A 15,713-nucleotide genomic window follows, 5' to 3' on the forward strand; every position below is an offset into this window, starting at 1 on the left:
CAGGAACATGCCGGTCCTGTATTCCTTTCAACTGACACTTGAAAGCCTCCCACATGTCAGATGTTGATTTGCCCTCAAACATCCGCCCCCAATCTATGTTCTTCAGTTCCCGCCTAATATTGTTATAATTAGCCTTCCCCCAATTTAGCACATTCGTCCTCGGACCACTCTTATCCTTGTCCACCAGTACTTTAAAACTTACTGAATTGTGGTCACTGTTACCGAAATGCTCCCCTACTGAAACATCTACCACCTGGCCGGGCTCATTCCCCAATACCAGGTCCAGTACCGCCCCTTCCCTAGTTGGACTGTTTACATATTGTTTTAAGAAGCCCTCCTGGATGCTTACAAACTCCGCCCCGTCTAAGCCCCTGGCACTAAGTGAGTCCCAGTCAATATTGGGGAAGTTGAAGTCTCCCATCACCACAACCCTGTTGTTTTTACTCTTTTCCAAAATCTGTCTACCTATCTGCTCCTCTATCTCCCGCTGGCTGTTGGGAGGCCTGTAGTATACCCCCAACATTGTGACTGCACCCTTCTTATTCCTGATCTCTACCCATATAGCCTCACTGCCCTCTGAGGTGTCCTCTCGCAGTATAGCTGTGATATTCTCCCGAACAAGTAGCGCAACTCCACCTCCCCTTTTACATCCCCCTCTATCCCGCCTGAAACATCTAAATCCTGGAACGTTTAGCTGCCAATCCTGCACTTCCCTCAACCAGGTCTCTGTAATGGCAACAACATCATAGTTCCAAGTAGTAATCCAAGCTCTAAGTTCATCTGCCTTACCCGTAATGCTCCTTGCATTAAAACATATGCACTTCAGGCCACCAGACCCGCTGTGTTCAGCAACTTCTCCCCGTCTGCTCTGCCTCAGAGCCACACTGTCCCTATTCCCTAGTTCTCCCTCAATGCTCTCACCTTCTGACCTATTGCTCCCGTGCCCACCCCCCTGCCATACTAGTTTAAACCCTCCCGTGTGACACTAGCAAACCTCGCGGCCAGGATATTTATGCCTCTCCGGTTTAGATGCAACCCGTCCTTCTTATACAGGTCACACCTGCCCCGGAAGAGCTCCCAGTGGTCCAGATAATGGAAACCCTCCCTCCTACACCAGCTGTTTAGCCACGTGTTTATCTGCTCTTTCTTCCTATTTCTAGCCTCACTGGCACGTGGCACAGGGAGTAATCCCGAGATTACAACCCTCAAGGTCCTGTCTTTTAACTTTCTGCCTAGCTCCCTGAACTCCTGCTGCAGGACCTCATGCCCCTTCCTGCCTATGTCGTTAGTACCAATATGTACAACGACCTCTGCCTGTTTGCCCTCCCCCTTGAGGATTCCCTCTACCCGTTCGGAGACATCCTGGACCCTGGCACCAGGGAGGCAACATACCATCCTGGAGTCTCTTTCACGTCCACAGAAGCGCCTATCTGTGCCCCTGACTATAGAGTCCCCTATTACTATTACTCTTCTGCGCTTTGACCCTCCTTTCTGAACATCAGAGCCAGCCGTGGTGCCACTGCTCTGGCTGCTGCTGTATGGTTTTTTTTAAATTCTGGACACAATACATTAATTTTTCAACGTCCATGCCCCTTGTATTGTTTGAAATCCAGTTACTAGTAGTATGACTGCCCCTTTCTTATTCCTAAGCTCAACCCATAAAGCCTCATTTGTTAATCGGTTTAGTGTATCATCCCTTCTCACAACTGTAATTGATTCTTTAGCCCTTTTTGTCACCCACTCTATCCTGCCTGAAAACTCTATATCCAGGGATATTGAGCTGCCAATTTTGCCCCTCCTTTAGCCAGATTTCTATTATAGCAAGGACATCCTGCTGCCATGTGTCTATCTGTGCCTTTAGTTCATCTGCCTTGTTTGTAATATTCTTTGCTTTGGAGTGTAAACAGTTCAATCACGTAAATTTCATTTGCTGGATTATTTTTAAACCCTAGTTTCTTTTGTCTTTCTGACTTGCTGGCTACATCACTTAACGGCCTACCTCCTGTTTCCTGATCTGAATCTGACCCATCTAAGCCCACCCTTGGGTTTCCACCCCACTGCCATACTAGTTTAAAACCTCCCCAACTGCATGAGCAAAAGCTGCTCCAAGGATATTGGTTCCCGTTCTGCCCGAGTGCAACCCATCGAGCTTGCAAAGGTCCCTCCTTCCCCAGAATTGGTCCTAATGCCTCGAGAATCTAACTCCCTTCCTGATACATCATTTCTCTAGCCATGCATTTATCTGGTCCAAGCTCTTCTTCCTGCTCTCACTAGCAGATGACACAGGGAGTAATCCTGAGAATATCACATTTGTGGTCTTGCATTTTAATTTACCTCCTAAATGCAACTTGCAGATTCTCATGCCTTTGTTTACCTAATTGATCATGATCACTGGCTGTTCACCCTCCCTCTCCAGAATGTCCTGCAGCCTCTTGTGATATCCCTGGCACCAGGGAAGCATCCTGGATTCATGTCTGCAACCACAGTAGCACCTGTCTGTACCTGAGTCCCCTATCACTACAGCTCGTTTTTTCCCCCGTCTGTACAGCAGAGCCACCTATGGTCCCATGAAGTTGGCTGTTGTTGCTTTTCCCTGACATTCCCAAAATGTCCAAAGCAGGTATATCTGTTTGACAGGGAATGTCCGAGTTGATGGTGGAGGCAGAGATAAGACCCTAAACTCTCTTTTTTAAGTAATTGCACTTTTAGTGCTGTAAACTGCAGGGCTATGGGCTGTGTGCAGGAAGATGGGATTAGAAAGGACACCTGGGTGTCTTTGTGCCGGCATGGACAAGATTAGCTGAATGGGCCCTTCTCTACTGTATTATTTCTACAGTAACCTGGAAGGTGAATTCAATGTATTCGGGCCAATTTCTTAGCACAGTACGTTCTAGTGCCAAACAAGGGAGCAGGCTTTTCTAGATCTGGTAATGTGCATAGTAAAGGATCCTCAAGGTGACAGCGTAGAATTTCATGCTCAGTTTGAAGGTGAGATTGGAGAAGTGTAGAACTGAGACTAGTATTTTAGTCCTAAATAAAGATATTACAAAGTTTTGAAGCCAGAGTTGGTTAAAAAGTAAACTTAGAGATGCAGTGGCAGAAAATAAATTTAATTTATTATCTCATGGGATGTGGATGTTGCTGGCAAGGCCAATATTTGTTAGCCATCCCTAATTTCCCTTGAATTGATCGGCTTACTAGGCCATTTCAGAGGGCAGTTGAGTCAACCACATTGTTGTGGGCCAGGTGTCAGAAAGGCCAGACCAGGTTTACAGATTTCTTCCCTATAGGACTTTAATAATTCAGATGGCTTTTATGACAATAGACAGTTTCACGGTCGCTATTACTGAGACTGGCATTGAATTCCAAATTTATGCCTTGTTGAAATTTGAACCTGTGCCTGTGTCCCCAGAGCATTATCGGGGGCCTGGGGTTACTTGTGCAGTGACATTGCCACTACACCACCATCTCTCAGCAAAGATTTATCTCCTTGAGAAAGAAAGATTCTCTGAGAATGGGGAGGAGGAATCATCCATGACTAAATAAGGACATTGAGGATAATACCAAATTGAAAGAAGCAATGTACAATCTTGCAAAGAATAGTGGCCAGATGATTGGACAAATTTGAAGAACCAGTCGAAGTATGACCAAAAAAAAAAACAATTGAGGGAAAAATCAGTACAAGAGTAAGCTAGAATTAGAAAAACAGTAAGTGTTCTACAAATATTTAGAAAGGAAAAGAATAATTAAAGCAAGTGTGTCTCCTCTGGGGAGTTAATTATATAAAACCAGGAAATGATGGAAGTGGTGAAACAGGTATTTTGTGCTTGATCTGTTTTCACTTTAGCAGACTTGGGAAACTTTCCAGAGATGCTTGAAAATCGAGAGGTAAAAGGGAGGCATTTAAAACGGTCAGCATCACCAGGGAAATGGTATTGGCAAAACTATTAGAACTGGCTGACTGACGAGCCCCCAGATGGCCTGTCCTAGGTTCTTAAAGAGGTGGCTGCAGAGCTAATGAATACATTGGTTATGATTTTCCAAAAGATCTTGGATTATTGCTTAAAAATACATTTTGTTGAAACTTTTCATCTTGCTTCAACAACTGTCTATGCCAGCAATTTTTTTTTAAATGTTGAATACCCAATTATTTTTTTCCAATTAAGGGGCAATTTAGCGTGGTCAATCCACCTACCTGCACATCTTTGGGTTGTGGGGGTGAAACCCACGTAGACACTTGGAGAATGTGCAAACTCCACAGGGACAGAGACCCAGAGCTGGGATTGAACCTGGGACCTCGGCGCCATAGGCAGCAGTGCTAACCACTGCACCGCCGTGACGACCTATCTATGTACAGCAATGTTCAAATTCTGTTCTACCAAATGACTTTCTTAGATTCTGTAAGGGTTCCAATGGATTGGAAAATAGCAAATATAACTACTCTTCAAGAAAGGAGGGAGACACGAGCACAAAACTATATGTTGGTTAGCCTAGCATCTATATCTATCAGGGGGGAATTGCTGGAATCCATTATTAAGAAGGTTATAACAGGATACTTGGAAAATCAGATTGGGAACAGGTGAAACTAACATAGTTTTGACTAATTTATTTGAAGAAGTAACAAGCAATGTGGATAATGGAGAATCTGTAGTGTGGTGTACTTGGATTTCCAAAAGGATTTTGATATCAAAGATTACAGATTACAGCTCATGTTGTGGGGAAATATATTAGCATGGAAAAGGGCTGGTTAGGTAATGGGGAGGAGGGATGAATGAATCATTTTTTGGGTTGGCATGGTGTAACTGGTGGAGTGCCGTATGGTTCCAAATGGTATCGTATTGGGTTGATTTCTGAATGGACTATTGAAGCAGTGTGTTATGGTGTTTCTCTCAATGTGGTGCTACAAATAAACTAAACTAAAACATGGAAGAATTTGTGTTTGATATCAATGGTCTGTTTTATCCTGTTCAATTCCACCACTAACATGGTAGTTAAAATAGCAAATAAAATGTATCTGCATGTTGTATTCATCAAAAGCAGCTCAAAATACATTGTATCCTTTTAGTTGATACTTCCTAGTTTCAGACTTGGTTAATTAGATTCAGGTTGAAACCCTAAAAATACGATATCCATATTTTCTTAATTGTTTTTTAAAAAAAGTTTTCTCTCTCTATATTTAAGCTTCAGCGATCAAAAACTGTAAATGGCCCACAGGATATTGAGTCGGGATCGTCAACGCATCAGTCACAAAAGAGGCGGCTGCCCTGTATTTCTCCAATTTTCATTCAGGCTTTTACCCTCACCTTTTTAGCAGAATGGGGAGATCGATCACAACTAACTACCATTGTATTAGCTGCTAGGGAGGTGAGTTCTTTGAGTTTTAATTTTTGCTTAGAAAATTGATTAATCCGGATTTTGGTGTATTTTTCATTTCAGAGGAGGAGAAATGAGTTGGCTTAATTTTGCCTTTCATGATGAGGGCTGACATGATTGTGGACTTGCGTCACTTTCTTGAGCCATTCAGTCTGCCTTGAAAGAAAAGTCTAAAAATTTGACTTGTTGACTTTTATTCATTCATCGAATGTTCCTGGGAGGAGCAGCTTTTATTAACCTTGTGAACGTCCTGGTGAACCACTGTCTTGAACTGTTGCAGTCTTCCTGGTGACGTTACTCTCCGTGTTAGGGAGCTGCAAGATAAAGGAAAAACAGCATTTATATTTTCAACTCTGCGGATTTCCTATTCATTGACTTTGGGAAGTGTGTTAGGGTGCTGCAGTGCATCTAATAGATGGTACAAACAACTTTTTTAATGATTTCCTTGATTTCAAATGCACTGCAATTTAATAAAGCAAACAAAATGACTTAATTGTATCTTTTCATAAATTTATACTTGGAAGTATCCCACATATCTTGCCAAAACAATAGACCCTATTTTGACATGGACCTAATCTTTCTTTGCATATAACTTGTTAAAACTTTTCTACCAGTTTCTCTCTCTTCCCCCACCTATTTTAATTTGAACATTGCTTGCTGGGTATGATATGAGGGGCTGTTTAGCACAGGGCTAAATCGCTGGCTTTGAAAGCAGACCAAGGCAGGCCAGCAGCACGGTTCAATTCCCGTACCAGCCTCCCCGAACAGGCGCCGGAATGTGGTGACTAGGGGCTTTTCACAGTAACTTCATTTGAAGCCTACTTGTGACAATAAGTGATTTTCATTTCATTTTTTTTCATTATTAATGTGTGCTGATCTGATTGTTCCCACTAGTCCCTTAGCTTGTTATGAATGATATTGAATGTGAGTGTCTAGATTGAAGAGAGTATCTCAGCTGAATTTAGCACTGTGTACTTCCAACAGAGGTTACTGGATAACAATTAGTAATAACAACCCAGGTTAGGGTTTCTCCTGGCCCAGGGACACTGGTACCATTGGCGTACCCCTAAGCAATTCCCTTTGCAGTAGCCAGCTGAACAGTCAAATTATTTCACAACTTTTTTGAAGTATGCAAGTTGATTAATGGGTTCCAATAGAAATGTTTAGTATGTGTATATAACAGGAATTCAGTGATATTATATATTGTCATTCTAATAGGTGTGAATTGGAAGAGCGATGGCCTGCAGGGTGACTGCCCAAATGCAGGAAGGTGGAATTGGACTAGGTGGCTTTGTCGAATGGCCTCCATCTGTATTGTAAATTTTCCAGGATTCTGTGATACTATTGTGCACTCTTTCCTGCAGGATCCCTTTGGTGTTGCTGTAGGTGGAACATTAGGGCACTGCCTTTGTACTGGATTGGCAGTTATTGGAGGAAGGATGGTTGCTCAAAAAATCTCTGTTAGAACCGGTAAGAATTGAGACTAGCTTTATTTCTGAAAAAGAAATTACAGATTAAATTGTCAAATGAATACATTAGACTGGATTGAATTCCTCTCCTCCTTTCCCATTGTGAGGATGGTAGGAACAAAATGCTGAGTGTTAATTGGTTAAATGGGATATGACTGCTATAGACAAAATAAGAGTCACGTATAAATTCTGGACATGTGGTGAAGTCCAAATCAGTGCTGCTGTTGTGAAATAAATATGAAGGCACAACAGCATTTGCCAGGAGGCATAAGAGCGCATGATGGTATGTGGTCTAGCACTATTAGTTGCTGGTACTTATACACTTGTACATTTCTATCAGATGTATAGAAAAGTGCATTGTTGTTCATGAGTTGAAACCAAATGTTTAATGTACTTGAATATGGATCAGCTCTTCTTTAAATCAGTAAATTAGAGAACATTTTAGGTTTTATGAGTGGGACACAAATACAAGAGCAAAGAAGTATGATCTAACGGTACCAAACATTGATTCGGCCACACTTGGACTGCGTGCAATTTTAGTTCCACATTGTAGAAAGAACATTAAAACCATAGAGCGCATTCCATGTAGATTAATTTGGAATGGAGAATGTTTTGGGGAAATATTGCCACTAGTTCTAGAGGTTACAGAGTGAATTGATATTTTTAAAAGTTGGTGGCTTTTGATGGGTTCAATCAAAATTTCTCCGGTTGATGTGTCTAATGTGGGGTCATTAATTAAATTGGTCACTGCGCATCAGTGGAGATTCGGAGACATTTCTTTACAAAGTGTTGAAGCTGAGGGAATGGTGAATAAGCATTTGAGCAGAATAAGTTACAAGCTTGTAAAAGAGCAAGGCAGCGTGATTAGTTTTCGATTAGCAAAGAACCAGCGCAGACATGATGGCCTCTTTTTATGCTGTAAACATTTGTGTTGATGAAATGTCAACTGTTCGTTGGGATGTCCATCTGAACAGCAGATGCTATTATACATTGAAACAGAATGAAAAATTGCTCATATTTTTTAATGAATGAAGCAATGTAGATCAAAGTGTAGACAAAATGGAAAGTGCTGGAAATACCCTGCAAGTCAACCAACATCTGTGGAGAGCGAGTGAGAGAGAAAGTTAACTTTTCAGGTCTGACTTTCACCAGAGCTGATAAGTTAAACATTTAAAATATATATACATTTTTATTCAGGTTTTCCATTTTTACAAATTTTTCAACAAAACCCATATTCCTCACAGTAGATGATGCACAAAACCAATATAACAAAAACCTGCCATCTCCAAATCTTTCATCGACCCCATGACAATGCACTTTCTCCATAAAGGAATTCCATTAAGTCCCCCAGCCATACCGAGGCATTGGGCAGAGAAGAGGACCTCCACCCTAGCAGAATGTTCCTCTGGGCAATCAGCGAGGTGAAGGCAAGGACATCTGCCTTCACTCCCATCTGCAGCCCTGGCAAGTCCGACACCCGAAACGTCGACACCAAAGGACGAGGTTCCAGCTCGACATTCAGAATCGTGGGCATGATGTTGAAGAAGGAGATCCAAAAGCTTACCATTTTGAGACAAGACCAGAACATGTGTGTGTGATTGGCCAGTTCCCTGGAATACCGCTTGCACCTGTCCTATACCTTTAAAACCCTCATCCTAATTTTGGTCAGGTGCGCCCTGTGTACCACCTTAAACTGGATCAGACCAAGCTGCACACATGAAAACATGGAGTTCACCCTACCAAGGCTTTCACAACACATCTCATCTATTATAAGCCCCGTTTCCCTTTCCCACTTCACCTTCTGGCAAACCTGAGTCATCAGACACAATTCACCCATAAATACCAGATGTGCTACCCTCTTTGGACCCCGCCAGCGAAAGTATCCTTTCCAACAGAGACGTCCGCGATGCCTCAGGAAATGTTGGGAAGGCCACCCGCTCAAAATTCCTGACCTGGAGGCACCTAAATGAATTTCTTTCACCCCCTAGCTCAAACTTCATCGTCAATTCCTCCACGCTGGTAAACCGTCCCTCAAACAGATCCCGGAATCTCTCCAGCCCCTTCCCACACTCAACATTGCAATATCGATGGCTCATACAAATGATTGGCACAGATAGGGGCCAGCTTTAACACGGCTCCAAGCTTAAAATGCTGCCTGAATTATCTCCATATCTGCGTAGATACGACCCCCGGGTTCGAAGAGTACTTAACAGGAGTAAACTGAAGCAAAGCCATCACCAACACACCCAGGCTAGACCGCCTGCACAACCTCCCCTCTATCTTATGGGCGGCACGGTAGCACAGTGGTTAGCATTGTTGCTTTAATAATCTTTATTATTGTCACAAGTAGATTTACGTTAACACTGCAATGAAGTTACTGTGAAAAGCCCCTAGTCGCCACATTCCGGCGCCTGTTCAGGTACACAGAGGGAGAAGTCAGAATATCCAAAACAGCACGTCTTTCGGGACTTGTGGGAGGAAACCGGAGCACCTGGAAAAACCCACACAGACACTGGGAGAACGTGCAGACTCCATACAGACAAGTGACCCAAGCTGGGAATCGAATCTGGGACCCCGGAGCTATGAAGCAACATTGCTACCCACTGTGCTACCGTGCTGCCCCATTCTGAATTCCCATAGTCGCCATCAGAAAACTACTCCTCTCCTCCCTCCCGTCCCTCCCCGAACCAAACCCCACCCTAACATCCATATTGATCATATTCCAGAGAACCATAATCCCTTCTAACCAACCCCCATTCCCCAACCAGACAAAAACACTTAAATCATGGAACCACTAAAGCAGTTCCAACAGACCTCATTCCTGTTTGTTAGCTAAACACTATAATTCTAGTGAGGTAGTCCTTCCCAGGGCCGAAAGTGCCCCTACCCAACCTGGTTACCGAAGTAGAGTACAAAATTCAACACCCCTTCCAAATGTATCTTCCCGCCGGGAGCCATATATTTCCAAATATGAGAAATGTTGCCTTAAACAATATTCCACGAAACAACCCTATACCAACCCAAAAAACAATGAAATAACAGATATATGCAAAATACCCTAAAACCCCTTCCCATTAACCATAACAAGTTCGCACAGAGTCTGTTTAACTTGGCCCCAGTCCATGCTCTGTAACAAATGCTTCTGCCTCCTCTGAAGTATCACAATAATGGTCCTTTGACCTGAAGGTAACACACCGCCTCGCAGGGTACACCACTCCAAACCTCACTCCACTCTTGTATAATGTCGTTTTGGCCTTATTAAGACCGCCTGCTTCCTCCCCAACTCCGCACTGAGATGCTGATATATTCTAATATGGCTTCCTTCTCATCTCCGGTCAGGATTCTCCTTGGCCCACTTCAGGACCCACTCCTTCTCCTGGAACCTGGCTGTCACTGCTCGTGGTGGCTCGTTCATCCAAGGCTTCTGCTGGAGTGTCCGGGCCCTACCCAACCCGGGGGGGGGGGGGCATCTTAACAAACATATGCGAAAAGTACTTGGATTCAGGCCGTCCACACACCCCCAGCACCCTGGCGACCCTGAGGTTTTGTTTCCTCGACTGGTTCTCCAGAGGTCATCTACCTCTGCACTCAGATTCTTGTTCTTTTCCACTACCACTGCAATCCCAGTCTCCAGCGAAGCAATTTGGTCACTGTGCCTCAACAAAGCCACTTTCACCCCTTTTAACACCTCGCCATGCACCTTTACAGCCTCCAAAGTCCTCTCCAACTTCTCCCTAATAGGACCCATTGACGCCTTAATTGACTTGCGCAGAGTTTCAAACATCATTCAGCATTGCCCCTCAAATGATTCTCTAACCGTTTTTCGAACTCTATGGCCAGTACCCCTGTTGGCATAACTGTCGTGATTGTGGCGGCCCTGACTGCCTGGCCCGCCATCGCTGAGGCTCGATGCGAAGCTTCCGAGTCAGTTAAAGAATTTCCAGCCACAGATTTCTTAGTTGTGTCCTTTTGTGACATACTTCTCCTCTCTGACCCCGAGGAAAAGATTTTCTGTCAAAAAAAACAAAGTACCCTACAGGAGCTACCTAGTGCACAACCTCCTCCTACGTGCCACCACTGGAAGTCAAGAAAAGTTAGAAATGTTATCGATTTTTGAGCGAGTGCAAAGGGCAGGGTGGGATGAGGAAAAAAGGGAACCTGCATGATAGAGCGATAGACCAAAGTACAACAGCACCTGCGTTGACCTACTTTCATAGATTACAAAAAAACTGATTTGTGAGTTTAGTAGATTGTATAATGGAAACAAAATCTAGATTTTTAAATGTTATAAAATTAACATTTGGTTTAATTATTCTCTTTTTGTTTTTAGTGACCATCATTGGTGGAATAGTCTTCCTGGCATTTGCACTCTCCGCCTTGTTCATCAGCCCAGATGGCGGGTTTTAGCAAGAATGATGACCACATCATCCATTTCCAACTCTTAATTTCGATGTTTATAAATGTACAGTGTAACTTCATACTGCAGAGGACTTGATGGAGACCCATGCCTCCTGTACAGTTTACATGTATTTTGGGTTCTGAGGGCACGTAGTGAGGTTATCAACCCAAACAACCTTGCTGCATGTTACATTTTCTGTATGAATATTTCACTAAGTAGGTGCCACATCCGAATGCTGTAAGCATAAACATTGGTGATTGGAGGTAGCTTTCAACAGAGCTCCAGCATTAAATGGGAAGCTAAATTTTAACAATGAAGTAAACCTTACGGTCCTCAAACGTTAAAGAAAATGTTTCTCCGCTGTTCTGTTTAGAGCACTCCTGTATTGCATTCTGCCCATTCTTGTAAAAGATTATTTGAAAATGTTCCTTGCGGAGCCCCCCACCCACAAATAAAATTGGGCCTCCATTGTATTAATTGAAGGATCTTTATCATCAAGTCATGCAAATTTGTTAATATTAGAATATATTTTGGGAATCTTGTACAACTGGTAATGCCTCGCCAAATAAGCAGATAATATTGAGTCTGGTTTAAAAGAGCAACTCTTTAGCAGCATTAGCCCATAATTATCTGGGCTGTGTTTTATAATTCTAATAACCAGGTTTGTGAAGTGGCCGTTATGTGATCAACTTTTATGTTAATTGTGTAAGCTGGTGCTCTTCTATTGACTGAGCTGCAGTTTTGTAACTGCTCTGGTGCTCTCCATTTTTCTGGTTATTTTTGATTAGATCGGTTTATGTCAGTTACAAAGTGAGGGATTGATCAGGAAAACAAGTTGTGATTGTTTCTGCTGGTATTAGAATTACAAATTAATGTCTGTTAAAGTTCACTCTAGCAGTTGCAGCAAATGCTGTTTTATCACTGGTCTTGCTGCAACTTTTAATATTTATTATAGCTATTTAAATTCATATTTGTAGGACTTTGGAATGGAGTCTTTCTTGTTTCTCAGTTATGTCCGTAAAGCAGAGAAGACTCTGAGGTGGAATAGGAGAAATGTATGTTTTGATGCACATCCACTTCCTAAAATTGTTCTGTGATTAATTATTCAAATTCTGGTAATTACTAAAAACTTGCCATCTCCTAATCTGCCTTGAAAATGGGAATGTACAATTAATGAATAGAAGTGGCATCAGGATTTACCGCATAGTGACTACCTGATTTTAATCAAAACGTTATAACATTATCTTTTTAAGAATACACTATCCTTTTTTTTCAAGATGTAAGTACTAAATTATGTGAATGCAACAGTGCATACTTTTAACATGCATATACTGGACCAACAGAAGTCCAGTTTATACCTCTCACTATTTTTAAGTTAGTTTGTTTTGCTTTGACGTGTTTCACAAATGTAAATATTGTGTGCTGTTGCATTTAATGCAGTATGCTCTTTACTGGAAAGACATTTTTGAGATTGTGACTGAAAACTAGGATTACTTATCTGTTAGACATAGCATCACTTGCCTGTGGCAATATTTTGCTGGTAACTGAGACAGTTTTATACAGAGGAATTAATTATTTCCATAATATAAAAATATTCAGTTTTGCATATTGAAATCGCCTTAATACACAGGAATTGGAAATTTAGAAGACCATTTGATTTCTTGAATGCATCCAATAATTTTTACGACTAAAGGATTATTTGTAAAAGTGCTCCTTGTTTGCACTGTTGGTCCACAGGGAAAAATGCAGGAATCCTAATTTGGCTGCTCATGCTGTGGTTCAATGAGGGAATCGATTCATCGGCGATTGAGAAGGGAGAATCTTAACACCAGCATATATAATAAATTTCAGTTTCAAAGCAAGCACATGTCAGAGGAGTGGTGCTGCAATATTGTAGCTGCACTCAGAGTTGGGTTCTGTGTTGAGCGCACAACTTTACCCCTTGTATGGTCATTGTGAACTATTTTTATCTACAGTACCTTTTTTAAAAAACTTCTCGACTCTGCTGAATGTCTGATGAATTATGGAATTTGAATTTCCTGATCTGTTATGCAGCTAATGCAGTGTATAGCAAATGGTGCTTTTGGCAAGCAGTTTTACATTCAGTTCTCAGCGCACACAGGACTCCTTATCAAGTTTATCTTTATCCATATAGAGTATTTCTTTGCCCTTTTGCAGTAAATGAAAATTGTGGCTTTTGTGTTAAGAAATTAGAATTCTTAAGTTTTGTGGTCTTCCATCCACATTGCTCGGCCACTTAGCTGAGTGCCATCGGACTCTTCCTAAAAATTGCTTGATGAAGATTTTGTATAAAAATTGATCTAATCATGTATCTTATTGATTTCTGTTCCAAGTGGTGGTGTAGCATACCTATAACTGCAGGTGCAGTGCTGTCTCACTATTGTACTCAAAGTCTTAACTCTTGAACTCCCAACATGCATCTCAATTAGCTGATATACAGGAGTCAAAGTAAATGCTTAATTTGCACTGTTGAAGTAGACCGAAATAGCTTTGTGAATATTGGTTTGCAAGACTGCAGAACATTTTCATGTTACAATACAGAATTATAAGAAACTGAGACTTCATTGTACAGATTAGATTTTTACATATTGCTATGACCAGTGGATGTACTTTTATTTAGTATAAAAGGCAATATCTTCAGATCTGAAATTTTATTTCCAAAAGTTGTTAAAATACTGCTTAAGTTGTTTTCACAATTTAGAGGAATTAGTGTAAAACTATCTTCAGTTCATAATATTTTTCTCAATGATTTCCAGGTTCTGTTCTTCCCCCTCAGTCTTTCTTCCAGAATTTGTATTTTGGAGATTCCGGGTTATTTGGTGTATTGTAATAATGTATTTGCAATTTGGGTGCAGATTTAACTCTCATCTTTTGAGCACCATATGATTAAATCTGGCAAGCAAAAGTACGGAAAAATGAGTTTGCATGTTGTTCATTTCATAAAGTTTGTTTTATATATTTAACTTGGTTTTCACTAAGCTTTATGGAATTTTTCTTGTATTAAAGGCATGGACTGTGGTGCTGATGAAATTCCTTTTGGGTTAACTCCATTTAAATGATCACCATTTGACACTGCAGCAAAATCTTAATTTTTAAATCTCCAATACACAAGAGAAGAACCAAAATTGTGTAAATAATGAATTGTAACAAAGATTTTTGGCATTTAATTTTGGGCTCACATTAAAATGTTCGCATTAAGTGTAGCTTAATAGTTTAAAAAGCTCATCAAAATATCAACATCTTATTTCATGTCAACTTGCAACTTTTTGAGAGTTTGGCAACAATCTTTGTTTAAATAAAAAAGACATTTTCATTTAAAAATACCTTTTCACAACAGAATTTCCCAAAACACCGTACAGCCAGGGAAACTATTTAGAAGGGTTGTTACTGTTATAATGTAGAAAATCAATGCAGTCAATTGCACTCAACAATATGGAAATAGTCAGATAATTTGATTTGGTGATATTGGTTGGCGGATAAATTTTGACCAGAAAACAGGGGAATGCCTCCTACTGTTCAAAGTGTTAGATCTTTGATAATAAAAGGAATTGCCACCTTTCCTGAGTTAATAGATGATAACAGTGATCTCATACTGTTGCCTTCATACTGCAATGAATTGTTAAGTCTTGAGAGTGGAACTAAAGCTCACAATCTTCTGACTCGGGTGCCATCAGAACTGGGCCTGGCAGCAAATGAAGACTTGATTCGCTACCACTATTTTCTTAATCGGGAACTTGATAGTAATGACAAAGTTAGGCTATCACGTCCTAGTTCGTTAGATGCCCATCTGCCTACAAATAAAAATACGGAGTATTTTATGAAAAAGCTTTTTTAAATTTTCACCAGATATGGGCTTCGTTGGCTATGCCAGCATTACTGTCCATTCCTAATTGCCATTGCGAACGTGGTGTGAGCTGTTGTCTTCAACCTCTGCCGTACATGTGGTGCACCTAAAATGTGGACTCTCATTGCTTCTCCAAGAATCAGTCATAACTGCAAAGGAGGCCATTTAAGAGTAATCGGTTCCTCAGTCCCCAAATTTTCTGAGACTGGCAAACGTCTCCAGCATGTTTGCCACACAATTAGTGGCCTACGCACCTTCAATGCCCTCTGGCGTCCCCACGATCCAGAGATTTTGCCTCCTGCAATGGTTCTCCAACTTCTCTGCCTTTTTTTTTTACTGCTTGTCACCATCCCCATTTCCGCATCCAGCGAGGCCAATTGATTTCTGTGGCCCCCACCCCCTCTTCCAGGTCCTGCCTCTGCTCCGTATGCTCAATCATCACCCTAAGCAGATAGCCAAGCCCTCGGCCTCCTTGCTTTGCTGCTGGAACTTGTTGAGGAATTCCAGCAGCTACACCGTTGAACACTGGGTTAGCAACGCCGCCCCCTACTCTCCACCATCTTCTCCTTTGCCACAGCACTATTACTCTCTCGCTCCAGATGCTGCC

General features: G+C 41.6%; 1 protein-coding gene across 1 annotated transcript in view; it reads left to right on the forward strand.

Moving 5' to 3' along the window:
• Positions 1-14,178, forward strand: part of tmem165 (transmembrane protein 165) — a 49,613-nt gene extending 35,435 nt beyond the window's left edge. The window contains exons 4-6 of the mRNA XM_072496783.1: positions 5,182-5,364; positions 6,738-6,843; positions 11,173-14,178. Of these exons, the coding sequence (XP_072352884.1) occupies positions 5,182-5,364; positions 6,738-6,843; positions 11,173-11,249 (366 nt within the window). The 3' untranslated portion in view covers positions 11,250-14,178. The remainder of the gene's footprint in view (positions 1-5,181; positions 5,365-6,737; positions 6,844-11,172) is intronic.
• The last annotated feature ends 1,535 nt before the right edge of the window (positions 14,179-15,713 follow it).

Source organism: Scyliorhinus torazame, chromosome 3, assembly GCF_047496885.1.
Source record: "Scyliorhinus torazame isolate Kashiwa2021f chromosome 3, sScyTor2.1, whole genome shotgun sequence".
In the NCBI taxonomy this organism is placed as follows: Eukaryota; Metazoa; Chordata; class Chondrichthyes; order Carcharhiniformes; family Scyliorhinidae; genus Scyliorhinus; species Scyliorhinus torazame.